The sequence below is a fragment of the Caretta caretta genome, chromosome 9 (assembly GCF_965140235.1).
Source record: "Caretta caretta isolate rCarCar2 chromosome 9, rCarCar1.hap1, whole genome shotgun sequence".
Taxonomy (NCBI): domain Eukaryota; kingdom Metazoa; phylum Chordata; order Testudines; family Cheloniidae; genus Caretta; species Caretta caretta.
The window spans coordinates 22,594,463-22,622,199 of record NC_134214.1 but is presented as its reverse complement, the minus strand read 5'-3'; the positions used below and the strand labels follow the sequence as shown (position 1 = coordinate 22,622,199).

The 27,737-nt window shown below is 40.6% G+C and overlaps 1 protein-coding gene across 4 annotated transcripts in view; it reads left to right on the top strand.

Annotated features, from left to right (window-relative positions):
• Positions 1-27,002, top strand: part of SCHIP1 (schwannomin interacting protein 1) — a 121,020-nt gene extending 94,018 nt beyond the window's left edge. For all 4 annotated transcript variants that reach the window (XM_048862784.2, XM_048862782.2, XM_048862786.2 and 1 more), the window contains 5 exons: positions 7,288-7,405; positions 8,555-8,752; positions 11,111-11,234; positions 16,904-16,997; positions 21,845-27,002. In XM_048862784.2, the coding sequence (XP_048718741.1) occupies positions 7,288-7,405; positions 8,555-8,752; positions 11,111-11,234; positions 16,904-16,997; positions 21,845-21,896 (586 nt within the window). In that variant the 3' untranslated portion in view covers positions 21,897-27,002. The remainder of the gene's footprint in view (positions 1-7,287; positions 7,406-8,554; positions 8,753-11,110; positions 11,235-16,903; positions 16,998-21,844) is intronic.
• The last annotated feature ends 735 nt before the right edge of the window (positions 27,003-27,737 follow it).

Sequence of the window (27,737 nt, the reverse complement as noted above, 5' to 3'; positions counted from 1 at the left end):
GCATTCAGTGTACAGTAACTCCTTGCTTAACGTTGTAGTTATGTTCCTGAAAAATGCTAGCTCAAGCAAAATGGTGTTAAGTGAATCCAATTTCCCCATAAGAATTAATGTAAATAGGGGGTGTGGTTCCAGGGAAATTTTTTTCGCCAGACAAAATACACACACACACACACACACACACACTGTATAAGTTTTAAACAATTTAATACAGTACACAGCAATGACAATTATGAAGCTTGGTTGAGGTGGTGGAGTCAGAGGGTGGAAGAGGGTGGGATATTTCCCAGGGAATGCCTTACTGCTAAATGTTGAACTAGCACTAGGCTGAGTCCTCAAGGGTTAACACATTGTAGTTAATGTAGCCTGACACTCTACAAGGCAGCACGAATGGAGGAAGGGGAAACAGCATGGCAGAGAGAGACAAAGACACACACCCTGTGTGTGAGAGCGAGAGAGATGCGTATTGCCCCTTTAAGTACGCTGACCCCACTCAAAGTACACTGCCTTTTTAAGTAGATCAGCAAGTTGAGACAGCAGCTGCTGCCAGCAAGCTCCCTCCATCCTGCACCCTGTCCTGTCCCCCCTGTTCTGTGGAGATGGCCCAATGGGGTAAAGGAGCAGGGGGAGGGGGACACCCTGACATTAGCACACCCCATCCCCCTCCACAGCAAGGAGGAGGCTCCCGGGAACAGCTCCAAAGCAGAGGGCAGGAGCAGCACATGGCAGTGAGGGGAGGAACAGCTGAACTGCCTGGCAATTGGTAGCCTGCTGGGCAGCTGCTGCACAGGGAATTTAGGGGAGCTGATGGGGGGCTGCCGGTCCACTCTGGTTCCAAGCCCCCACCAGCTAGCTCCAACGGGCTGCTCTTTCTGCAACCAATGGACAAAGCAGGCTGCCAAAGGACGTTATAAGGAAGCATTGCACAACTTCAAACGAGCATGTTCCCTAATTGGTCAGCAACGTAACAATGTTAACCAGGACGACTTTAAGTGAGGAGTTACTGTAACTTTTATTTGATAAATTTACTTTTTCTTTGTTAAATTGAATTAAAAAATAGACTGTAGTTGTACATGTGCAATGTAGGGAATTCATATGACTAGCTAGGCCAGTGCTCCTAATGTAACAAGAAATCTCTTGTCTCATATTGGTTTAGTTCTGAAATATGTTCACTGTGAGAGCAAATAATGGCCGTAAAGGCATTTATCCATGTTAACATTTTATTACTCTAGAATTTTGTTTAGGTGTTATGAATAAGATATGGATGGCCATTGCTGGTGGAAATGAATGCAGGCGTAAAAATAAAAACGCTGAACAGCTCTTCATGCAAACTGAGCTGCAACAGCCCACATGAGACATGGCAATATACACATCTGAAAAGTCATCGTCTGAAAAAGCTTCTTGTTTTCTATGTTTTCTAGCCCTGTATCCTAACAGGAGGCTTTCTGTGTGTGTGTGGGGGCGGGGGAGAATCCCACCCAGTGTCTCAAATTTGCAAATTCCCTGCTCAGTGTAATCACTTGCTAAACCTAATAGTCAGTCCCTTCTTTAAATCTGTGTAGCACTTTAATCTGCCCTGAATAATACAGCTGTCCTTAATATATCACAATCAACAGAATCTAGTTTTAACAGTTATGTCCCATGTGAGCTCTTTATTCTCTAACCTGAACTGTGTGCCTTTTCAGTAGTTATTTGTGTTTTTGAGGTGCTCAGGTTGTGCCTTTGAAAGGGGTCTGAGTTGTGTAAACCAGCATGTTATACCCGTTTCTCTCTCTGAACAATACAATATTAAGCAAAGTAGAAGCATGTATTTTGTTACAGGTTTCCCTGGGTAGCTGTAATTCATTCTTTATGCCTAAAACCCATTGAAAATCTCATGTAATATAATGTCAGTGTGCAATTATTTATCATGTTACATATTAATAGTATCAAGAGAGCCATTAAAATAAATGGAAAAGGATATTCTACTGACCATTCCCACTAAATAGAATATAAGCAACTCTGCTGGGACTAAGGAATAAAGAATGATATGCATCAGAGAGTGGACTTCTACATAGAGTGCGTCTACCGACGTGCACGGGCTGAAATTGTGGAAAAACAGCATCACTTGCCCCATAACCTCAGCCGTGCAGAACACAATGTCATCCACAGCCTCAGAAACAACTCTGACATCATAATCAAAAAGGCTCACAAAGGAGGTGCTGTCGTCATCATGAATAGGTCGGAATATGAACAAGAGGCTGCTAGGCAGCTCTCCAGCACCACTTTCTACAGGCCATTACCCTCTGATCCCACTGAGGGTTACCAAAAGAAACTACCCCATTTGCTCAAGAAACTACCTGAAAAAGCACAAGAACAAATCCGCACAGACATACCCCTGGAACCCCGACCTGGGGTATTCTATCTGCTACCCAAGATCCATAAACCTGGAAATCCTGGACGCCACATCATCTCAGGCATTGGCGCCCTGACAGCAGGATTGTCTGGCTATGTAGACTCCCTCCTCAGGCCCTATGCTACCAGCACTCCCAGCTATCTTCGAGACACTACTGCTCTCCTGCTGGTAATAGCTCACCTTAAGTGATCACTCTCATTACAGTCTGTATGGTAACACCCATTGTTTACTGTTCTCTATGTATATAAATCTCCCCATTGTATTTTCCACTGAATGCATCCGATGAAGTGAGCTGTAGCTCACGAAAGCTTATGCTCAAATAAATTGTTTAGTCTCTAAGGTGCCACAAGTACTTTTTTTCTTTTTGCGAATACAGACTAATACGGCTGCTACTCTGAAACCTGTGATTGTGAGTTACACTGTGTTTGGTGTGTAGTGATATGTTTACTTCCCCCTCTTATTTGAAATTCTTAGTGAAATACGAATTGTGAATAATTCTCAAATCGCAGCTTCCTTATGGAAACTACACATGGCTGGGAAAAACAGAAAAAGTATGTGCAATGTGTGGGCATAGAAACTAGCTTTCTTTAAATCTGACTCGTTCCTCTGCAGACACCCCTAGTGTCTGTAAATCAAGTTCAACTCTTTCAGGGTACAGCAGTCCATAATTTAAGAGTAGGATGGGAAATATGGGGACTGGGGGGGAAGACCTGCATAATTCTTTATCTACCCAGTCTGCACCTCTGATTGAGATAACTACCAAAAACTTCCATCCTCCATGAGGGAGCTTGAAAGATTAAGGAAGTATTTGTAGCTCAGGAAACACTCTCAGCTTCTTCGCCCACCTCCTTTGTATTGATTTGCAATTCTGAGGGTACAGGGACAGAGCAGTCTTAAGCCCTTTGCATGTAGGGATTGCAATGGGATCTGCCCTTGCATGGGATATTGCAAGTGGAATGATTGACAGAGCTCCTTGCCTCTCTGAAAGATAGTGTTCACATAATAGACCATTGAGAACTTTATAAGTCTTCTTTGTAATATCATAAAAGTTCAAAGTAAAACTAAAGTTAGTGAAATATGCAGAGACCATTGGCACAGCAGCAGTCAAGCTAGAAGGCAATCAGATCTACCTGGAAATGTCAACCTATTTTTAAATGCTTTTCAAAGTGCACTCTTAAACCATTAACTGTAGCGTCACACTTTTTCCTGTGTAGCATTCTTAGTTACCTCTTCCAGGAATGTAAAGGAATTACAGGCTTTAGCCTAAAAGAAGGTGTGTCTGCATTCCCACAGAGACAAAGTGGTGCTAAGGTGATTTCCTGTGGTTTTAAATGCCTTCTCATTTCGTTCTGTCCAGGCAATTCTCCTATTTTCCTTTGGATGCTTTCTGCAAACTCCTCTGGATATTTCTGATGCTACAAGAGCTCTTATAGCCTAATGGCCAGAGCTAGAGGATTCATTCCATTTTGAGGCACAGGAATTTGTGCACATAATTCCTTGTATTTAAAAAGGAGAAACATCCCCTACACGCTTTTTAGTTTTGCTGTGTATCTTGGTTCTAATTAGAAAGTTGTGGTGGTTGCTGGGAGAGGGTTAGGCAGTCGTTATTTTATACATAAACTTTAATCTTAAATTAACTTGCACCTAACAACCCTAAAATGACGGAGATGATCTCTGGCCTGCTGATGTTTCTTTTTAATAAATCTTGGAATACCAGGGAATTTCCAGAAGACTGGAAGAGTTTTAATGTCATGTCAATATTCAAATAGGGCAAGTGGGATGACCCAAGTAACTATAGGCAGGTTTACCTGAGATCAATCCCAGGAAAAATAATGGAAAAGCTGATACAGGATTCAACCAGTAAAGAAGTAAAGGATAGTAATATAATTAAGGCCAGTCAATGTGGCTTTATGGAAAATACATCTTTTATTCTTTGATGAGATTACAAATTTGGTTGATAATAATAACTGTAGGTGTGATATATGTAGACTTTTGAAAGGTATTTGACTTAGTACAGCTGACATTCTAATAAAAAACATTATGCAATATCAATAAAGCGCACATTAAATGGATTAAGAACTGGCTAACTGACGCATTTCAAAAAGTAGTTTGTCGGTGGGGAATCTTCATTGAAAGAGGGTGTTTCTAGGGGGTTCCACAGGGATCAGTATTAAACCTAACGCTAATGAACATTTTCTTCAGTGATCTGGAAATAAATATAAAGTCACTGCTGATAAATTTGCAGATGATACAAAGATTGGCAGAGTGGTAAATAATGAGGAGGACCAGGCAGTCTTACAGAGAGAGAGAGCTGGATTGCTTGGTAAGCCATTCAAACAAAATGTATTTTAATACAGTCATATATAGAACAAAAAATGCAGGCTATACCTACAGAATGGTGGACTATGTCCTGGAAAAGAATAACTGAAAAGGATTTAGGGGTCATAGTGGACAAACAGCTGAAAGTGATCTCCTAGTGCGATGCTGTGGCAAAATGGGCTAATGTAATCTGTGGCTGTATAAATAGTGAAGTAGCAAGGTGATTTTACCTCTGCATATGGCATTGGGGAGACAGATTCTGGAATTATTGTATCCAGTTTTGGTGTCAGCATTTTTAAAAGGACATTGACAGGGTGAAGGAAAGAGCCACATAATGATTCGAGGATGGAGAAGATGCCTTACAATGAGAGACTTAAAGATCCCAATCTGATTAATTTATCAAAACGAAGACTGAGAGATTAGTTGACTATACTGTATAAGTACTTTTTTTTTTGGGGGGGGGGGGAGAATAATGGTACTAAAGGTCTTTTTACACTAGCAGAGAAAGGCATAACAAGAACCAATGGCTAGATGTTGAAGCCAGACACGTTCAAATTCGAAGAGGCATAAATTTTTAACAGTAGAGGGGATTAACCACTAGAACAAACCCCCCCCCGGTAGGTGCTGGATTATCCGTCTCTTGATGTCTTCAAATCAAAACCAGATACCTTTCTGGAAGATAAATTTTAGCTAAGCACAAGTTATGCTTTATTCAAACACAATACAGGGACAACAAGATGAAATGTCATGGTCTGTGATATACAAGTCAGGCTAGATGATCTAATTGTCTCTTCTGGCCTTAAACTCCATGAATCTTTGAATTAAAGGTTGATAAGGTTAAGGCATATGCTGCTTCTAAAATTCCCCACCTGATAAATTTAGTACTCAAAGGGATAACCATTATCTGAGAAAAAGGGGGGAAAGCTTAGCATTAGAACTGTTAATTTCCCCCCAAAAAACCCAGAGACCTGCCTTATTATCTGCATTTTGAAACCACACCCACTCATAGTTGTTCTAAGTCATCAAGCTGGGAAAAACTCAGTTGACAAATGAGCATAGGTGTTCTTGGAAAGGGCAAATCACTCACAGGACAGAAGGTTAGAAAAACCAACAAAGGTCCTTGCCTTCTTTTGGCAATAAAGGCACATCTATTACTTTGTATCTCAGTAGCACCTCGTGGCCGCAATTGTGATCAGGGATCCAGTCCCTTGGTACTGGACAAACACATCATGTGAGATAGTTCCTGCCCCCAAAGAGTTTAAAATAATAGACAAGCACACAGTGAGTGGGGGTGGAAGGGAATGTCTAGGTTGGAGCAGGTCTGAAAGGCAGTCAGGTTATACAAAAACATTAATAGGAATACTGTAAATTAAACCCTTAAATGAATATCATTTCACTGTGGCAGTTGTGCATTATATTACAATCTGCATGTTTTCTAGCAAGAAAGGTATAATGACAAACTGTGTAGAGCTTTTAGTAATACTAAAATTCAGCAACAGATGGCAGCAAAAGCATAGTACTGTTACTGAACTGGAGAGCTTTTTAATTGAAACACAGTAACTATGATTTAAAATCAGCTGTTGTGTTTCAGTATTGTGGTAGAGCACAAGCCTTTCACCTAGAAAAGCTGTGTTCTGTTCCTGGCTTTGCTGTTGAATTGGTTCTTGAATTTGGGAATTTAACTTCTTTTTGTTGGAGATCAGTGCATGATGGAGAAACTGTACCAGCAGCAGGGATGGGGAGTGCCACAAGAGTGTCTATGTGCGTTCTTGGCCATCGGAGGATCTCTCTTGTACTGAGGTCTTCCTTCCAGTGTTGGATCCACCAGCTCCTCAGCTTGATTTTTGCTCTCTGTTTGTACAGAGCCTAGCACAATGGGGTCCTTGCCCATGACTAGGGTTCCTAGGCACTTTGATAATACAAATTAATAATAATAAGTTTCATGAGCGCTGCAAGGCAAAGCAGCCACGCCACACCAGAGGATCTGGCCCTCTGTGTTAAATATATTGCTTTAGCTATGTTTCTAAGAACACCCTAGATTTATTAGAAGTGAATGAATTTTACTTGACACTATAGTCTTCGTTTACTCTTCATATTTTTCTCCTCTTCAACGCTGAGAATCAGTTAAGTCAATTACACTTCTATTAATAGTCAATTTCACTTTCCAGTTTAGTGCTGCAATGTTTAGGTTTCAAATAATACCATGGGGAATGTTAATTATGTCTAAAAACAAATACTTCCCTTAAAAAAATAAAAAAAAAACCTAGTGGAAACACTTTTTCTTTTTACACAAATAGGAAAAAAAATCACGTTGATGGCATTCTTTTTCAAAGTTAAATAACTTGTGCTTAAGGCACTTTAGCATTTTATTTTCTGCTAGAAATTAGTCTGGCTCTCAGAAGGATATGTTGATAGAGACAGTTAAACCTTCAGTGTTGATTTAGGTTGGAGCTCCTATATTTGCTAATATGTTAGCATACCTTGTTAAGCAACAGTGATTGCTGGTGACAATATTTCAGATTTGTTGTCGAGAGAAAGTATGCATGCTAAAACCTGTCCCTTTCCTCCCCCTCCAGGCTACAAAGTGGGATGAACCTGCAGATTTGTTTTGTAAATGACAGTGGAAGTGACAAGGATAGTGATGCCGATGACAGCAAGACTGAAACAAGCTTGGATACGCCTTTGTCTCCAATGGTAGGTCTGATCATAGAATCATAGAATATCAAGGTTGGAAGGGACCTCAGGAGGTCATCTAGTCCAACCCCCTGCTTGAAGCCGGACCAATCCCCAATTTTTGACCCAGATCCCTAAATGGCCCCCCTCAAGGATTGAACTCACAACCCACTCACAACCCTGGGTTTAGCAGGCCAATGCTCAAACCACTGAGCTATCCCTCCCCTCACTAAGGCCTTTTGTGAAACTAGTTAAGAAATGAAAAGATTTTAAAGCACAAGTATGTACATGAGCTTCTATCATTTAAAATAATTCTTTAGCACATGCATATGCCATTCTTAATATATTTAATATAGGTATAAATTAAGTTATGATTGGGAAAAGTTATAAACTGGCAATGATATAAGCGGACAAGGAGCTTGTTAAGATAACAAGATGGTTATAAAAACTTAACAGTCCTTGATTATCTGTAAAATATTTTTGACTGCTGGCCACAGTTGGCAAACTGTTTCTGGGTAGAGAAACAAGGTGGGTGAGGTAATATCTTTTATTGAACCAACTTCTGTTGGTGAGAGATCCAATAAAAGATATTATCTCACCCACCTTCTCTCTAATATTCTGGGACCAACACAGCTACAACAAACTGCATATTGCTAGGTAGCTCAGATGTGCTAGATATGTGAATAAGTTCCCTCCTTTTATGGGCTGGTAACAGTAAGGAAGGGAATGGCGTGGAGAAGCATCAGCGTCCCACCGCCCCTTCCTTCTGAACAATATTGTAGCAAGGAAATTAGCAGATCTGCTACAATTCCCCCTTTCCCCCTATATGAACAATACCTGAGGGCCTCCAACCCTTACTGGGATTTCCCAGAGTTTGATTCAATCCATTCCCTTCAAACACTCACTGATCTAGCAGGTTTCTCTCCCTAACTAAAACTCAAGTTACCATTAGCATTTAAGTGTTCCTGTCTTGAAAAATGGTTTTTGATATTTAAAAATAATTTTGTTGATCAAATAAAATTAAATGATCTCTATCTCCCCTGAAGAAGTCACACCACTTGCATACATGAAAATTTTGAAGCTTTAAAGCTAAAATTTCTTACAATATTGTCTATCTTAAAGTGTGAATGTTGTTATACGCTTACAACTGATGTGTGTGTACTTTCCTAGAGCAAGCAAAGCTCCTCCTACTCTGACAGAGACACTACTGAAGAGGAATCTGAATCCCTAGATGACATGGATTTTCTCACTAGACAAAAGAAACTGCAAGCTGAAGCCAAAATGGCTTTGGCTATGGCAAAACCAATGGCCAAAATGCAAGTGGAGGTGGAAAAGCAGAACAGGAAAAAATCCCCCGTAGCTGATCTTGTGAGTATCAAACCAAAGGCCAGGATGCATTCAGTCACCACCAAATGTTAACAATTTGTTGTTTTTCTGTTGGGATACTTAACCACTTGAGAATCACTAATTCTTTCCAATTATCCAAATTCTGTAATAGTGCATCCAAATATTTCCAAAACTACATGAACAAAGGATTTTTTATTTACAAAGAGTAAAATATACTTCAAATATTTTGTAGCGCTCATTACAATCTGAGAAAGTAGAGAAAATAAATTCTATACAGTGAAACGTCCTCTAGCTTTAAGGTGCTATCTTGCAAACACATTTTATTGGGTGCAGTGCTTACTGCCACAGGTAGTCTTATTTAGATCAAGCACTACACCTGCTAGTAAATATTTGCAGGCTCAGACCCATACTTAATATTGTATAATAATGAAGCCAAACTGTGTCTTACAAGTTAGAGGTTGTGTGTTCATATGTGTGTGTCTATTTGTTTATATAAATAATAAATAAGTGTGTTTGAGAAAGAGATTCTTAGGAAACTCTTTCCTAGTTGTTACAAAATTATCTGAGATTATTCAGCTGGAAATCATCAACTTTAGAACAGGGTTTCTCAACCTGTGGTTCCTGTCCCACGGGGCTGGCTGGGCTCACCTCCCTGCTCCAAGTATTGTAACCTCTAGGGTATCAGCACCAGTTAGGTTTGGCCCAGCCTTCATGATGACGGGAGTCCTGGTAGGCCATATTTGAGTGAGTGGCAGTGCAACCCCATGAGCCAGGTGACAAGTCCACTCACACAAGTTTTGTCCGGGGGGACAGGTCTGCAATCCCAGAGGTTGCAACACCCGGAGCGGAGAGCCAGGCCCTGTTAGGCCCTCAGCACAGGACCTGCCACTGTGGGGTGAGTGCCAGGCAGGACCTGACCAAAACCACCCCCACCTCCATCCCTGACTATTTACTGCATTACCACAGGCCATAAACATTCACAAATGGGTCCTGATCCCAAAAAGGTATAGAACCACTGCTTTAGAAGATTTGACCGAATAATAAAGATATTCAAATTCAGAAATGGAATAAGGCATGACAATACAGTGTACTTCGAAAGGATGTTTTTGCAGTTAGTGGAACTACCCGCAAGTGAAGTTCTGTTTATTCATATATAATAATATCTGTGTGTGTGCTGAAAAATAAAGTGCATATAATTTTATCAACATTTTGAAAGGCTTAAATGTTATTTTAGGAGATAATTTGCATCCACCCATTATCAGTAAATGAGAACTAACTTTTATAATAAGCCTTTGTTAATTTTTAACTGTGTGTGTAACATGTATATAGAGAGAGAACAGAGAGAGAACTAAGAGAAATATATAATCATTACTACCACTATTCACAAATCTGTTCAGATTAGTAATTAAAGAACCAATAAATACAGCAGAAACAAAACTCTGCTAAGCAGAAATGAAAACCAAAAAAAGTACTTGAAAGTAGAATGTACATTTTAAAGATGAGATCTTAACTCTATAGTCATTTTTCCAACATATATAGTAATGTAATATATGAAAAAGTTAATCCCAGATTTAAAATGGTTCCATATGTTTTCAAATAAATCTCTCCCACTGTATATTGTATAAATCACTCTCTGAAGAGCAGCAAAAAAGTAAGGCTAACCATTCATCCATCTATCCTGTCTGCCTGTGTTAAACATAAAGGCTGATTGAGAATTAAAATGGTATCTTAATTTAAAACAGCCAGTAATTGGTAACAGCTGTCTTTCTAGATGACTTTTCTCAAGACTTTTTCTATTTAAGTTGACACTTGTCTAGTTTAATGCCACATCAACGTTTATATTGTGATGATGTAGATACAGTCCAGTGGCTCAACACTTTGTTTTAAACTTGATTCTTAGTGTTTGAGAAATGGCTCAGTCAGGAATATCCATATATTCCAAAGGGAAGTGCAGTTACCATGTATAATTGCATATAAGGCAAGAGATTTAGGTATGACATTTCAATCAGTAGTTGCAGAGTCAACATGGGTCACTGTAGTGGGTCATTTACGAAGTGATATCTGGGGGGGGAAATGAAGCAATGAAGCTAGAAGGTTATGACTACGGGGAGGATGATTATTTTTGTGACAATTTATCATAAAAGGATTTATTCATCCTTGTTCTTTCCTTTGAAAGGCTGACTTAAACATTAATCAAAAGTTTTCATTTTGGAAGTCTCAGTAAATGGGCTTTCTATGGCTACATGAAAGCGTGTGCATGGTAGGGGGTGGGGGTAGGGGAGGGTAGTACGTGGAATGTCAACACATTTATCATTTTTATTTAGAAATATAAATAATTTGAAGTAATAATAACCTAAAAGGCCTTTAATCCATCTTTAGCTGCCACATATGCCTCATATAAGTGAATGCTTGATGAAAAGAAGTTTAAAACCCACTGACCTGAGAGATATGACTATTGGGCAGCTACAAGTGATAGTCAATGATCTCCACTCACAAATAGAAAGTAAGTGATTTTTGTTTTAATTCTTTGGTATTTTCCTTTTAATTGGCTATAGTACATTAACTTAGGTGTGGGGAAAAGTGCAACATGTATGTTACCACAGGAAGAAAGTAAGTCTTGTGTGTTCATTTTGATGCATTAATTTGAAAAATCACATTTGGCCAAACTTGTGTGGGCCTTAAACTCAACTCACCGGCACTGCTGTCTGTATGTAACGTGATAATTTTAAAATACTGCGTCTCATCAATGCCAAAATTTCACTGACTGTTCTAGGTATCAGTGGGCAGAATCCTACTGATTTGGGGGAAAACCACACAAGAGGGAAAACGGAGGCACAGGGCCATCTGTTTTTAACACAGCCACAGTTTCAAGCACCTCTGCAACTGTATGTAACTCAAACAACTGGTTGATGGCACCAATTAACCTCTTTTAGCATAACACTATTCCTATTTCAGCTCTGCCTGTGCTCCCAATAGAGTTGAGACATGTTGACTTATCTCCCAGGGAGAAAGAATAATGCTGGGTGGGAAGAATGGGGGCATGGCACAAAGCCCCTGGCACATGGGGGAGAATGGGAATCTGAGTATGAGATAGGGAACACAGCCCCTGTTGGAGGAGAGACTGGAGGATCCTGGCACTTGAGGAAGAAGGAATAGGGGTGCATACACGGCCGCTGGTATGGAGGAGAATGGGGTGTGCACACAGAGCTGGGGGGCAGAGAGGAGATTGGGGACCCTGGCATGTAGAAGAGTGGGCAATGCAGGGGACACACAGAGTCCCAGGGAGAGGGAGGGACTGGGAGAAGTTTCATGGAGACCCTGAAACAGAGGGGGATAGGAGGGTGGCAGCAGAGTGCTTGCTGTAGGGAGGAATGCAAAGAGCCCCTGGTGTGTGCAATGAGCTCAGCTTATACAAGCTACAAAGTGTGTGGCCTCCTAGCTATTCATATGATAAAACAATCTGAAGTTACATGATTAGTATAGTATAGTAGTAAAGTAACTTGGTCCATAATCAGCCCTGTTGAGGAGGTCAGTGGAGTTGCATCACGGACAAGTATGGTCCATTTGCTTAGGTGAACTGAGCAGTTCTTTGTGCATATGTAACAGGTTTGATGTTTTAAGTCTTAAGTTCTTGTTCCCTTCTGATCTATTTAGGGATATCCAATAGTCTGCAAGGCCCAATATTCCAAAGTGCTGAGCAGCTCCTGCAAGATCTGAAAACCAGGCTTCCCTGCATTTCAGGGAGAGTTGGGGGTTCAACACTGTACAGAATCAGGCTTTTTAAAAATCATATCTAAAACGATTTCTGCTCCTCAGGCAGTACTGCTCCAGGGCTTAAGGGGGAATTGTCAACTCAAAATCTAGTTAATTAAAGCTAGATTTAGAAACTACATCTTCCCTTGAGGCTCCCTACCAATTTTTATTTTTTTGTATGGACATTGTTGCAGGGCAAACGCATCCCCTCCCCCTCAGGGCAGTATAGCCCAATGGCCCAGGTCAATAAGACTGTCTTCCTCTACAGGACTATGCAGCTTAGTGGCCAGAGTCAATAAGGCTGCCCTCTTCCACAGGGCTGTGTGGCCCAGTGGCCAGTAGGGACAGGATGGAGCCCTGGGAGTGGCAAGTGTGCTCCCCACTGAGTCAGGGAAGCCTAACGAAACACGTTAATGCCACCCAGCACAATGACTAGTCCCCCTGGGCTGCTTCTTACCCTTTCCCTGATGCAGTGGTCTGAGCATCTCCAGGATCTTTGGGATCCTCTGCCTGTGCAGCTCCATCCTTCCTTGGGCGTCCGCAAGTGCTTGGGTATCTGCCTGGGTCCCGGTGCCTCTGGCTTCCACAGCTCCCGGGCTGGAGCCTGCAAGGTGCATCCTCCCTCCTCAGCAGTCAGCCCAGCCTGAGCTGAGTTGCTCCCTCTTATACTGTTGCTCCAATTGGAGCATGCCTAGCAGGGGCAAGGGGGTGGGACTTCCTTCACCCAGAGTGTGAGGCTAACCCCTTCTTGGGCAGTGCAGGGTAAGTGCACCCCATCACAGATGTATTTTTCTATTTCTCAAAATGTCTTTTTCTCTCCCCTGTTACGTTGCAATGTCACAGTCATGCTGGAAGGGCATAACGAGTGGGGTCCCGCAGATCAGTTCTGGGTCCAGTTCTGTTCAATATCTTCATCAGTGATTTAGATAATGGCATAGAGAGTACGCTTATAAAGTTTGCGGACAATACCAAGCTGGGAGGGGGCTGCAAGTGCTTTGCAGGATGGGCTTAAAATTCAAAATGATCTGGACAAACTGGAGAAATGGTCTGAAGTAAACAGGATGAAATTCAATAAGGAAAATGCAAAGTACTCCATTTAGGAAGGAAAAATCAGTTGCACACATACAAAATGGGAAATGATTGCCTAGGAAGGAGTACTGTGAAAAGGGATCTGGGGGTCATAGTGGATCACGAGCTGAATATGAGTCAACAGTATAACACTGTTGCAAAAAAAAGTGAACATCATTCTGGGATGTATTAGCAGGAGTGTTGTAAGCAAGACACAAGAAGTAATTCTTCTGCTCTACTCCGCGCTGATTAGGCCTCAATTGGAGTATTGTGTCCAATTCTGGATGCCACATTTCAGGAAAGATGTGGACAAATTGGAGAAAGTCCAGAGAAGAGCAACAAAAATGATTAAAAGTCTAGAAAACATGACCTATGAGGGAAGATTGAAAAAAATTAGGTTTGTTTAGTTTGGAAAAGAGAAGTCTGAGAGGGGACACGATAACAGTTTTCAAGTTGTTACATAAAAAGTTGTTACAAGGAGGAGGGAGAAGAATTGTTCTTCTTAACCTCGGAGGATAGGACAAGAAGCAATGGACTTAAATTGCACCAAGGGAGGTTTAGGCTGGACATTAGGAAAAACTTCCTAACTGGCAGGGTGGTTAAGCACTGGAATAAATTGCCTAGGGAAGTGGTGGAATATTCCATCGTTGGATATTTTTAAGAGCAGGTTAGAGAAACATTTGTCAGGAATGGTCTAGATAATACTTAGTCCTGCCATGAGTGCAGGGGATTGGACTAGATGACCTCTTGAGGTTTCTTCCAGTCCTTTGAGTCTGTTTTAATGCATTAATAATAAATAAATAAATAATAAAAATGTGTCACATACATTAGTGTGTAAAGAGAGTGTCGTGTCCTTCCCCACCCTCATCTCTCCTTGCTCTCTGATAGATACAGAGTTTTTACCAAGGGATGTCCACCTCCCAGTGTTAAGAATTAATTAAGTTTGGACTAGGGTATTCTGGTGGCTCTAAGTCAAAAATGTTTGTTGTGCACTGAACTGCTCCTTAGATTGTTGTGCTCGTTAATTACGATCATGGTGCTCTGCTGGGGATGCAGATGATTTTTCCCTGAAGTCCTGCAACAGAGGCTGCTGTTTTTGAGCAACCCTACTGGAATATTCGTTTTATATTCTAGGACATCAGTCAAGCTGTTTAGAACATATGATGTGAATGGCACATGTCATAAATATAAAGGGAAGGGTAAACCCCTTTGAAATCCCTCCTGGCCAGGGGAAAGCTCCTCTCACCTGTAAAGGGTTAAGAAGCTAAAGGTAACCTCGCTGGCACCTGACCAAAATGACCAATGAGGAGACAAGATACTTTCAAAAGCTGGGAGGAGGGAGAGAAACAAAGGGTCTGTGTCTGTCTGTATGCTGCTTTTGCCAGGGACAGAACAGGAATGGAGTCTTAGAACTTTTAGTAAGTAATCTAGCTAGGTATGTGTTAGATTATGATTTCTTTAAATGGCTGAGAAAAGAATTGTGCTGAATAGAATAACTATTTCTGTCTATGTATCTTTTTTGTAACTTAAGGTTTTGCCTAGAGGGGTTCTCTATGTTTTTTGAATCTAATTACCCTGTAAGATATCTACCATCCTGATTTTACAGGGGGGATTTCTTTATTTCTATTTACTTCTATTTTTTATTAAAAGTCTTCTTGTAAAAAACTGAATGCTTTTTCATTGTTCTCAGATCCAAGGGTTTGGGTCTGTGGTCACCTATGCAAATTGGTGAGGCTTTTTATCCAACATTTCCCAGGAAAGGGGGGGGTGCAAGTGTTGGGAGGATTGTTCATTGTTTTTAAGATCCAAGGGTCTGGGTCTGTAGTCACCTAGGCAAATTGGTGAGGCTTTTTACCAAACCTTGTCCAGGAAGTGGGGTGCAAGGTTTTGGGAAGTATTTTGGGGGGAAGGACGCGTCCAAACAGCTCTTCCCCAGTAACCAGTATTAGTTTGGTGGTGGTAGCGGCCAGTCCAAGGATAACGGGTGTAATATTTTGTACCTTGGGGAAGTTTTGACCTAAGCTGGTAAAGATAAGCTTAGGAGGTTTTTCATGCAGGTCCCCACATCTGTACCCTAGAGTTCAGAGTGGGGGAGGAACCTTGACAGCACATAAAGGAGAGAATCAATCAAAAATCAGTTTTACTCTGATTCAGTTTTTTTCGGTTTCTGGGTGGGACAGTGAATCATTAGCAGAAACACAACCTAGATCACTAGATTTTTATTCTGAACATTTCATTTAGGCATCATTTTTGTTCTTGACTGCTCCCCACGCAGGTCCCCTTCTGTTTATCTGTTGAGTGTTGCTTCTAGCTTAAAAGACAGATTTTGTGTGTGCACAGGAAGGAGCAAGCGCACTTTCCTTTGTGGTGTTTTCTGGATTAGCTAGCAGTAAGTCAGAAATTCAGTAGTCCCCTACCACTCTCCAGAATGATTCATCATATCATTTTGCTTTATTAAGGAAGAACCCACCTTCGCTCTATTCTGAATTGCAATGTATTGTATTCCAGGCAAAGCAGAATAAGCATCCTATAACATTTATATAGTTACCCACTGTCACTTGCTTCACATTTTGGCTGTATTTTTTTGCTTAGAATCACGACATTCCTTAACCTATAAGTAGATATGAACACAGGTTTTTGATTACAGGCTGCAAGAGCTCAGAAAGTCTGTTGTTGTATTCAAGATGTCTGGCATTACCACAAATCTGCCATTGATTTCTTTTACTAAAGTGCAGCTCTTTCATCTGTCTGAGCTGTTTTGAAATACTGCCCGTTTTGGTCACACTGTTTCATTTCCATTCTTCTTTTTGAACAGATCAGGATGCAGATTTTCTGGGCTACAGAACAGTGTCAGGCTTGCAGTTATGGCAGCATTGAGAAGGGGAGAGTTCCAGGAAGCTCGTTAAACTCTAGAGACATTTTCTTTTTGGATTACTTTAGGTTATTTTTTCCCACACACTTTTTCCTAATGAGTGATTTATTTTTTCTTAGTGGGTAGAGGCTTCTTGGACTAAAAGTCTTTTCCAACTGTCTTTAAGTAGATGGATTAGCTAAAATCTAAAGTTTGAGTTGAGAGGATGCTATATTCAGTTATTTCATGAGAACCATAGTAGTTTAAAGTCCATATTTGTTATAGCTCTATTAGTAATATAGATAATCTTTTATTCCATTTTGTGATATGCTTCTTTTTATGGAGACCAAACCTTACCTAGGGAATCTTTCTGCTTCTCCATGTAAGCAGTTGTTTACTATATGCAACATGATGATTTAGGAGGAGCTAACAGTTCCCTAATCATTAATCCCTGGATCTACGGTTAAATTAAATTATAAAATCCTTGTCTTTGGTACCAGGCTTGAATGAAGAATTGGTGCAGCTGCTTCTTATTCGAGATGAATTGCACACAGAGCAGGATGCAATGCTGGTAGACATTGAAGACTTGACCAGGTTAGTAAAGTCTTCTGTTAAACATTGCTGCTAGGAATATTCCAAGTTGAATATACTTTCTATGTTTTGGAGCAACATTTGGGTAGAATGCCAGGCCTAAAAGTTGGTGGTGATAAGTAAACCCAGTATCTGTAAGCTGTCAGAGTGGCTGAAATGAATCTTCCTTCGCTAAATATCATATATGATCACCAGTGTAAGCATTTTAGGTATAATAAAAACTTAAGAAGTTACCACTTTGATCCCCCATTACATATTTTGTTATTGCAATTCATACCATTATTTTGTGTGTTTTATTTGGAAATCTATATTCGAACCCATTGCCAAGGTAAGTGGGTGTTTTGAGCAATAAAAAAAAATCAATTACAAATCGATACAGAATAATATTTAAGTAATTTCTGTTACTGAATGATATGTCATTCACCACATGAAGGTTCCTACTCTTGGACCCGATTCATGTCTAAAACCAAGCCACAGTTTTCTCTAAAAGCACTCATAGTAAGGTAAGTGGAACTTCAGAGATGATTACCACAAGGAAATGGGAAACCTGGGTTAACTTTGGGAGTAGCAGCAGGCTGGAGCCAGAGACTGTATCTTCCTCAGGGCAGGACTGACTTTTAACCTCTTGGATATCTTTTTACACAGTGGTCTCCATCAGTGTTACAGTACTTTAAGGCCATTTCTGCAACAACAGCAATATAATTCAGCCACAGGCAATCCTAAATATTTTCAGCAACTTTCTGCTGAGAAATATCAACTAGCTGTCCAACTCCATATCCCTAGAGACCAAAATTCTGATATGCCAAGGTCTGGCACTGTCATTTCTGAAAGGTAGAGAATAGAAACTAGTTAAGAATAAATCTGCTTTGGTGCTGCCAGAATGTTTTAATCCCAACACATCAAAAAGGTTTAAAAAAAAAAAAATCCCCCATAGCATTTGTGTGGTGCAGGCTAGATGAGGTAGACTTTGCAACCAGAAGGATTGCACGGAGATACAACAATAACATTAAGCAGTGGATTGAGAAAAAAACATGCCAGAATACAGGCATCAAGTCCTCTTAGTCCATCATCTCAGATATGATTTAAGGGATATTTTTAATTTGTATAATATTATGGCCGTTAATCTAACACATTTGAAAGGTTTCTGCATAATAAGAATTTAAAAGATGTCGGATTATTTCCAGTGCTTATTGGTCACAAGTAGTATCTTCAGCACTGCAGCATTAAACTATGCATATAAAATTGTATGGCCCGCCAAAAACATTTTTAATACAGTTTTAAAAATCTTTCTGAATAAACATTTTTAAACAAAGTCTATTTTTAAATGATATTTTCAGAACTCCATTTTGATGATATGGAAAAGGTGGGGGAAAATGGTCTGAAATGTTTGATTTAAAAAAAATAACAACAATTTTTGTTGCATTACATTTGGTTGAAATACAGTTATCCACTACCTGGGAAAGTTTTGTCATAAATGATATGGTAATTGGAGTGTAGTTAAGTCAAATACCATCATTCAAAATAGTTTACATGCCACCTATGGGTGCTTTTAGATATTGCAGTCCTGGCTTACCTCTGTTGCAATCACAAGTAAAGCCTCCTCATTTAGAAATCTTGCATGTGCACAGTCGCTATGTGGTAAATTAATAGAATAATAGTAAAATGGAGGAGGATTTGGGGTTAGGAGTGGAGCTGAATACTTATAAGGTCTCCTTTCGGGCACAGACAAATTGATATCCGTTAGAGATCCCAAGTGTATTGTAACATAGCTTTACGCAAAATAACTGTTATGTGCCAGAGAATCTCCCATTTAAGTGAAAATTCTCTGCCTGACCTTGATCTGTTACATACTCCTACCTTTTGGGGTTGAAGGATTTGCACAGTAATAGATACTTGATCTGCCCCTGCTTGCTGTCTCACAGTGAGTTCATTCAGAGTGGGGTTCTGGGCTGTACAGTTTGTGTGCCTCACCTGTGCATCCTCCCATTCATCCAGGCCCCCTGCAAGTCAGCAGAAGCATACCTGCCTGGATGAATTTATAGGAAAGAAGGGTTGCAGCTGGCCTGTAGGCACTTCTCCCCATCATCAAACATGCATGGTCTTCTGAGAAGCGTTACGCCAGCCACCGCAACCACGGCTGATGGCATTGTACAACCCACCTGCACCAGGGTTCTGGTGACCCAGCTCAGGCTGTGAACCTTTGTCTTCTGCCATGAGATGTACAACCCCATAATGGGGGTGGTGTCTTAGAAACTTTGAAAAGCAGGGCTGAAAGTCTCTGGCTTGTCCATAAGCAAGGCAGTGTCATCAACATAGTCTTGGTCTGTGAACACTTTTTGACCAATCTTGATTCCGACGTGGAGTGGCAAGTCCTAATATCCATTTGATAGCGCAATAGAATAGTGCCAGGGTGAGAATACATCCCTACTGCACATCTGAGGTTGTGCAGAAATCCAGGGAAAGCAGTTGACCAACACGCACTCTCGCACTGATGTGAAGATCATGCACTAGATTTAGCAGAACATCTGGGATGCCAAGACCTTTTGGTGCAGAACAAAGTGCTGATCTGTCAGCTGAATCATGGCTTCAACATGATTCTCAGAAAGGTGTTGGATGTTGTACTTTTGGTGGACATCTGGCTTGTGAGAAGTTGGAAGATGTTTTGAGAGCTGAGCAACAACTGGTCTGTGGTCTGAATTTCCTGGTGCTTCTGTGCCAGCGAAGACCCAGTGAGATTACATTATGGAGGGATTTCCTATGAGGATATAATCAATGTCTTTCAAGGCAGATGTCTACTGTTTGAAATACAGTTCCACTGATGGTTATGGAGGCACCTAACATAGGAGCCCATGACAGACAAATTCTTGGAGGCATACAATGTCAAGAGCTGAGCAGTGGTGTCATTTGGGACCTTGAAACAGAGGGATGTAGCACAGTCTAATACCAGTTTGGTCACAGAGTTGAAATCTCCGAGTGCTAAAAGAATGTAATGTGGCAGAGTTGACTGGATTTTTGCTGCTACGTGTCGTAGAACAGTGGTTCTCAAAGTCGGTCTGCTACTTGTACAGGGAAAGCCCCTGGTGCGCCGGACCGGTTTGTTTACCTGTTGCGTCCGCAGGTTCGGCCGATCGCAGCTCCCACTGGCCGCGGTTCGCTGCTCCAGGCCAGTGGGGGCTGAGGGAAGGGTGGCCAGCAAGTCCTTCATCACTGTCGAAGAACTTGGCCTTCATCCACTTGGTCTGTTGTTGATCTTTGCCCATTACTTAAGGTGAGGCCCTTGTTGGGTACTACCAGCTGGAGCCCGTCACACTCGAGGCTCACATGAGCAGGGCTGACCACACCCTGAATTAGAGCAGCTAACGCCTCTACTACCCAGTACCTTGGGACAAACAGCAGTGGATTATGTAGTTGTGGTGGTTGGACAGTAATCCGTTCTGAGAGATCCTAGTAATGAGTGCTGCTTGTGTTCTCAAATAATATTTAGGATGTTATATGTACTTGTTGTTGTGACAGGTACTGCAGGAATATGAATTTGCACAATGATTTACACCACTTACTATCGTATGTCTTGTAGTGTTTGTTTGATGTTCCAGCTATTTCTTTTTCTGTGCTTCCAAAAACATTTCAGCATTCTGAAAGCATTTTGCATCAGTAGTAAACGAAATTGTTTAAACATTTAGAAGTGTCTTTGATATCTTCTATAGCAGTGTATTTCATTGTTACACTTTGTGATATTACTCTGTATAGTGTGACAAAGCTCTGTCCTTGTCCCCGTGGGTTCTGCGTTTCCTGGCGGATTTCGCTAGCCTCAGAGGTTCACTGTGACCCTCCACATAACCCTTCTCTCTCTAGAGACAAGGGTCACAGCCTACTGAGCCATTTTCATCATAAGCCAGCGAGGGAGGTGAGGAGAAGCTGTCCTCCCTTGTACAGTCTGTGTTGTCTCCTAGTCTCAGTGATTAATCAGTGGGCAGGCAAAGGAGGGAGCCCAGGCCCACCCTCTACTCCGGGCTCCAGCCCAGGGACCCTAATAGTATCAGATATGGTATCTGACCTTTTAGAAACATGACACGTACAATTCCCTGGGCTACTTCCCCCCACAGCAGCCCCCACTTCCTCAAGCTCCACTTCACCCTTACCTTAGGACCTCCTTCCTTGTGCCTGATATGATGTGTACTGCTCAGTCTCTCCAACAGCACAACTTCCTCCCACAGCTCCTGACATCCACACCCACCTCACTAACTGGGAGGCTTCTAACTAGTTTCAGCCAGCCCGATTGGCTTCAGGTGTCCCAATCAACCTAGCATTCTTCCTGCCTTCTGGAAAGTTCTTAATTGGCCCCAGGTGTCTTAACTGACATGGAGCAGCTGCCATTTAACTTATCCTGGTATCAGGGATTTGTTTAGCCTGGAGCTAATATATCTATCTCCCACTACTTTTCTATAGCCATCTGGCCTTGCCCCGTCACAATAGTCATGTCACCAAAGGGCAAGGGATGCAGTGTCAACCCTAATTCCTGGCTAATTCCTCAGTTTGTTACACCGTCTCATTGTTCTGAAACTAACAAATTTAATTTCCTTGGGTGGGAGCAGGGAAAATGTTTGCAGGTTATATGATCCCAGGAGTTTACTTTAGTCTAAGGAATGTTTCTTTATTTTAACGTGTATTGTACACTAGGTAACCAGACCAAGGTCATGAAAGAAATGTTACACTAAACTAATCTGAAGACAGGAATTGATTGCTTAATATTTTCTTCATTGGGGAAGCCTTATTTAGGTTGAAGTATGTTTTAAGATGTTGAATAGTCCATTTAATTTTTCTTGATAGTGATTTTTTTTTCTCCTCCCCAGACATGCTGAAAGTCAGCAGAAGCACATGGCAGAGAAAATGCCAGCAAAATAAAGCAAGAAGCAATCAGAATAAGCTAGCATTTATTTTGCTTCTGTGGTTGTACAAATGCTGATGCTCAAGGTGGCGCACAAGAAAATGAGTGTTAGTCATTGATAATGTCTGAAGCTTTATGTCCAGTGATTGGCCTCTGCTCCTTAATTTATTTTAATTTTTTACTTGTGCCATTAAATATCGGGCATTTTAATAATATTATTACAAAAATGTACAGTGCTTATAACATTACAAACCATGGATAAGAAGAAAAGGTAGTTTACCTTTATTTTTGTTTGTTTAGAGATTTTAAGTTGAACAGTATTTTACCATTGACTACTTTTTATTCTTCACTGTAGTTTTAAACAAAGAAACTGTAATTGACGGTGCTATACAAGTAAAAAAAAAGAAAAAAAAAACAACAAAAAAAAACAAAAAAATGCCTGCCTCGTAGTGAAATTGTAGCGTTCAGTAATATGTATATTTTAATCAGTTTTCAACATTTTGTGAATGTTGACTACCTGACATTCATTTTTAGATGTGCTATTAACATTCAGTTGGATTCAGAGAGTTACCTTGAAAGTTTTATGTATAAATATGTAAAATAAAATTTAAAATTTTGTTTCATATGATGTCTTTTTGTTAACTAGTGGTTGACTTAGGTGTTGCACCAGTAATATATTCATCCTACCAAATGTGCAATTCCTAATTTCTCATCACCAGAAAGAGCCTTTTTTGCATATTGCATTTTACAAAAAAAAAAGAGAGAGAGAGAGAGAATGGAGACAGGACCAGATTTTTGTAGATCTATTTATTTGTAAGTTCATAAAGTATATGTGACATGGACGTAGGATATTCTTATATATAGTATTCACTGGGAATCCTAATATCATGACTATTGTTAGAACCAGCAGCACATACAGTAGATGTTTTTACATTTTAATGTCTGTGACTAAATATTCAAATAACTCACCAACTGTTAAAAATATAAATGTGTCAAAATCTTAACACACTAAATGTATCATGTATGGTAATTAACCACTTCACTACCTTTTGGCTGAGATCACAGTGTCCTCCCCAGTTTAGTATCTGCTACATTTGTGGGCACCGAGGACTGACTAGATAACCAAATAATTCTCTTCAGTCTTTGATTTCATGCTGACATACCAGGTCAATCTACCTATTCCTAGTACTAGTTAGCCAGCAGCTGAAATATACATTATGCAAAACAGGTTATCTTTTACATTTTGCTTTAATTATTTTTTCTCTGAGGTGTGACAAATTTATCTTGAGCAAGGTTATGGCTAAAGAATTATTCAGGATGCTTTAACACAGCCATATGGTACATTAAAATTTCACCTCACATGAAGAATGTATTTTATAAAATTATTTAAATTTGTTTTGTCTCAGCAATTATGCAGTCCATAAATGAGGCACCAAAATGCTGTGGAGCTTGGTAGGTTTTTTTTTTTAACAGAGCCCTACTATGTTGTAAGAAACTTCTCTTTGTGGCATAGGTGTTGTCTCCACGTGGCAGATGGCATCTGCTTTTGTAGGGATTAGATGGGTCACACTTTCTAGCACTGATGTACATTCTGTATTTTATTATTAGAAAATATTTGCAGCTTTTCAAGAGGGAAATGTTCAGTTTTTCCTTTAAGTCTAGCAGGAAGAATGTCATTGCTCTGACTTTGCCACTACAGTTTTATACTAAGTTGACGTTAGCACAGGGGTTCTCAAACTGATCTGCAGATCCCTTTGGGAAGCATGTCATGCTAGCGAAGCATCTGTCAGTCTCCAGTTGGTGATGTTCGCTGCCATTTGGAATCCAGTCCAGGACTTTATTTTTAAAGTGAATAAATGAAGCACACTCTGCTCCCTTTGTACATGGGTGCGTCAGGATTCTCTCTGTCTGGTGTTGCTCTGGGTTCAAATATAGAGATGACACCTGAAGTGGAGAGAGACCAAACACACAGGCGGATGTGACCAAAAAGTGCAGATGAAACCAGGTACGGAAAGGCCCCAAGGAGAGATTTAGTACTAATAAGCCTCGGGTGGGATTTTCACAAGTGCTCGGTGTTGGTATAACTGCTCCCACTGACTTCAGTGGAGCAGAGTTAGGCCAGCACTCAGTGCTTTTGAAAATCCCACCTGTAAACTCCTTCCACACATCCAGAGATAGAGAGTAAATAGCACATGGAAAAAAATGTGGGAATGTACTAAGAAGTTGATTTTCATTCTGTCTCCTTAATACTGTTCTGAGACTAGTTTTGCAAGTAACCAAAACTTAAATTGGGATTAGGAAATTGGAAGGGGAAGTGTCCAGGAAAGAGCTCATCTCTATTTTAAGAAGTGATCCATAGCATGTACAGAGTTTGAGAACCGCTGAGCTAGCCTATAGAATACATATAAAACAGGAATGTAAAATTAAGATTATTTATTTTGCTTTCTTTGAATCTATGCAGAAAAAATATTTTGGATGTTCTTGGTTGTCTTGACATTGTGTGTGCACTGTGGTTTCAACTATTTTTATATTTCTGCTTTGTAAAGTTCCAGTCTTCAGTGCTCTAAGGCCAAAACTGTCAAATTTGGAGACCAGAATTAGGCACATAAATGTAGATACCTATATATGTGGCCTGTTTTTCACATGTATTGAGCACCTGCAGTTTCTCTTAAAGACACTGGAGTTGTTGATGCTCAGCATTTCTGAAAATTGGGCCATTTATTTATGTGCCTAACTGGATTTAAAGTGCTTGTCTTACAGAGGCCCCAAATTTGAAAACTTTGGGCTAAGCTAAATAAAACAAAATAAAATAAAATCCTGGTATGCTCTAGATGTGTGTGATAACATACAGTAATAAAGTTACAATAGTAACACCTCTCTCACGTACCTTCATCTGTGATAAAGACGTTCAGATTATATAACACTACTGATATGCTGTAATAAATGAATATGTGCAATGGAGACAAATATGTCTCATGAATAGTGTCACTGGATGAACCTCAAGGCCCAGCTGAACATGTCTGGCAGTTCGACTGCAAGTGCTGCTGTGTTCGAGGAAAAACTGTACTTCAGTCATTATGTATTGATTTATTATAAAGAATTAATTTCCTGCTAAGTGTAACACTGAAGATTTAATGGGATCCCTTTCTGCAACATGCATATACAAATCCTATTAAAAATAATTGAAGTCCCAAGCCTGTATCAAAGCAAGGATACATCCCTAAAAGTGATTTGCTGTTCAATCCATTCGTTAGAGAACAGTGAACACCCACAACAGTGGTTAGACCTGAATGCTCCGTAAAGGGACAGTTTTTCCATGAAGTACTGGAAAATATATTATTAGAAGCAATCTCGGCCCTTGCAGGTGAATGAACTAAATAAGTCATTAGGCCTTTTCCATCTCTGATTCACCCCATCCCTGCAAAGAGCATCAGTCTTCTTGGTTTTCAGAGGTGCAAAGCCCTGTGCTCTGTGTTCAGGCTCAGATCTTCCTATCTGAATGCCTCCCTCTCCCCATTCTCACTCAGAATTGGGGCACAGGGAAGACAGCTGCAGACATGGCATCATCTTTGGACTGCACCAAGAGCTCTTTGTGGAAAGCAGGGATTCATGTAGATGGTGGGAGTGCCAGATGCATATAGTCTCCACCCTCTCCCACCAAATGGCAGGAAATGGGTTCAAAAGTTAATACAGCCAAAGGCTGCAAATCTACAATGGTTGTTCCAGGGATAAGAAAGTATAGGCAGTGTCTGTCAGCATATGAAGCCAAGCTGTCTAGGAACAGAATGAGGGAGCCCTAAACCTGAAGTTATGGAAAGGCCTTTGCATGGTTGGTTATGAAATCCAGTCAGCCACTAGAGATCAGATTCTGGCAGTGTGTCACCACCCGCAACCTCCATTTATTCTGCTGGTCAACAAATCCTGCCCCCATCTCCTAAACCCGATAATCTTGGGAAAGTTCAAGGTAGCCTTTGTGAACTTTCCCACACACACCTCAGTTCCCTCTGAGGGTTTTTAAAAGAAGGGGCAGCCAGATCTGAGTTATTTTTTGCTCAGTGTTCACTTAGACAATCCCCCTTGACTACAAATTCAGCCCTCATATGCTTGCCTGCATGTAGCTCCCACTAAATACATACAATCCATGCCACTCATGAATCCAAGGGGAGGATTTGGAAAACATCTAAAGAGCTTTCCTCCAAATATGTGGTCCATCATAGCAATCAGGACTACGGTAGATAATTTAACCTGCAAGGCTCTGCACAATAGCCATTCATTTCACAGCATAGCATGGCCAAGCATGCAGGCAGCTGCTCCATTTTATTTGTTTTGGTTCATTGCTGTGAAATAATTGGGACAGAGGTGAGCAATGGGTCCATCATGAATGAGGAATAATGCATTGTTTCTGGCAAGCAAAGGCTCACCAGTCCTAGGCCCTGAGTGCAGCATCTGGCTCATATTTATGATCAAGCAAGAAAGGGCCTGATTCTTTTCTCATTTTCTCTGGTATACACGTGGGATAATGCCACTGAGATCAATGCCATTACATCAGTGCCAAATAGACACAAGTGAGAGGAGAACTGGGCCATGACAATTCAGTCCAAATGCCAGGAAACCTTTGCCAGTGCTATCAGAGCAGACAACAGTTGTGGCAAGATACATTTGCTTCTAGCCAAATGGCTTGTGGGACTCAAAGGAGTTATAACACCGCCTGCGTATTAAGGGTCATTTTCTGATCTCAGACATATGCTAGTCTCCACTAGTGTCTATGGAGTTATGCTGTCTTTACAGCAAGGTCGGAAAGATAAGAATCTGGCCTTCAGTCCTCTCTAGATTTCAGGGCACTTGAGACAGGAAGCCTCAATTGGAGGTTAACATGATAAGTGCCTTTAACTTGATAATGAAAAGTAGTGATGTGTTTAGTCAATTAACCTGCTGTTTATTATAACCAATATTTTTCCTGTTACATCTTTAGAAGTTTGTTTCTTTTCTTTTCTTTTTTAACAAAAGAATATTGCTGGGTAATTGCATCTTACTTGGATACCTGTCCAATGTACTTAAGTATTGTGCTGATGTGTATGATGACTACTGTAGAATTAATGGATTAAATTACATTTTTAAAACAAGAGTTTCTTGTGAGTTTTTGAAACGTTAATATTTGTTCCATATCAGTGATATCTTACCAAGACTTATGCAGTGTTTGCATGTTTATGCCTCCTTGTGGTCAGGAGGGGGATACTCAGTGCCTTTACAGTGCTAGTCATTGTGTGCTTGGTGGTGGGTTATTTTTTCTACATTATCCATTTAGCTGTCTGGCATAGCAGTTAAAGTTCTCATTTTTGGTTGATTTCATAGTAAAATATTTGTTTTAAAAAATGTTAAAAAGTTAACCAGGATTTAAAAAAGAGGACAATTTAAAAAAGAGTCCCCTCTTGGAGTCCTGGGGGTGAGGGGGCAAAGAGGGCTTTAAACCCCTTTTGCACCCTTCCCATCCTCCAGAGTCTGGAGAGGTCCATTGTGTAATTTAGGCATTCGTAGCCAAGTTACAGAATCCTCCCCAGGCCGATGGCATCTGAGCAGCACTGCAGCCCTGCCCTGACACCAGAATTTTTAAGGGGGTTCACAGAAAGTAGTTTTATGGCCCTCTACTGCAAGGAAAATCCTCCCTCAGCCAGACTCAGGGATTTCAATAATAGTAAATAATCCCTAGCTCTTAGATAGCACGTTACAAAGGAGGGCAGTATCATTATCCCCATTTTACTTCTAGCGCCCATTTACACCAATCCTGCTCTTCTACCTAGCATAAAGGGGACGGCCCAGGGTGCGAGTCTCACTACTGACGTAAATAGAATAGTAGTGTG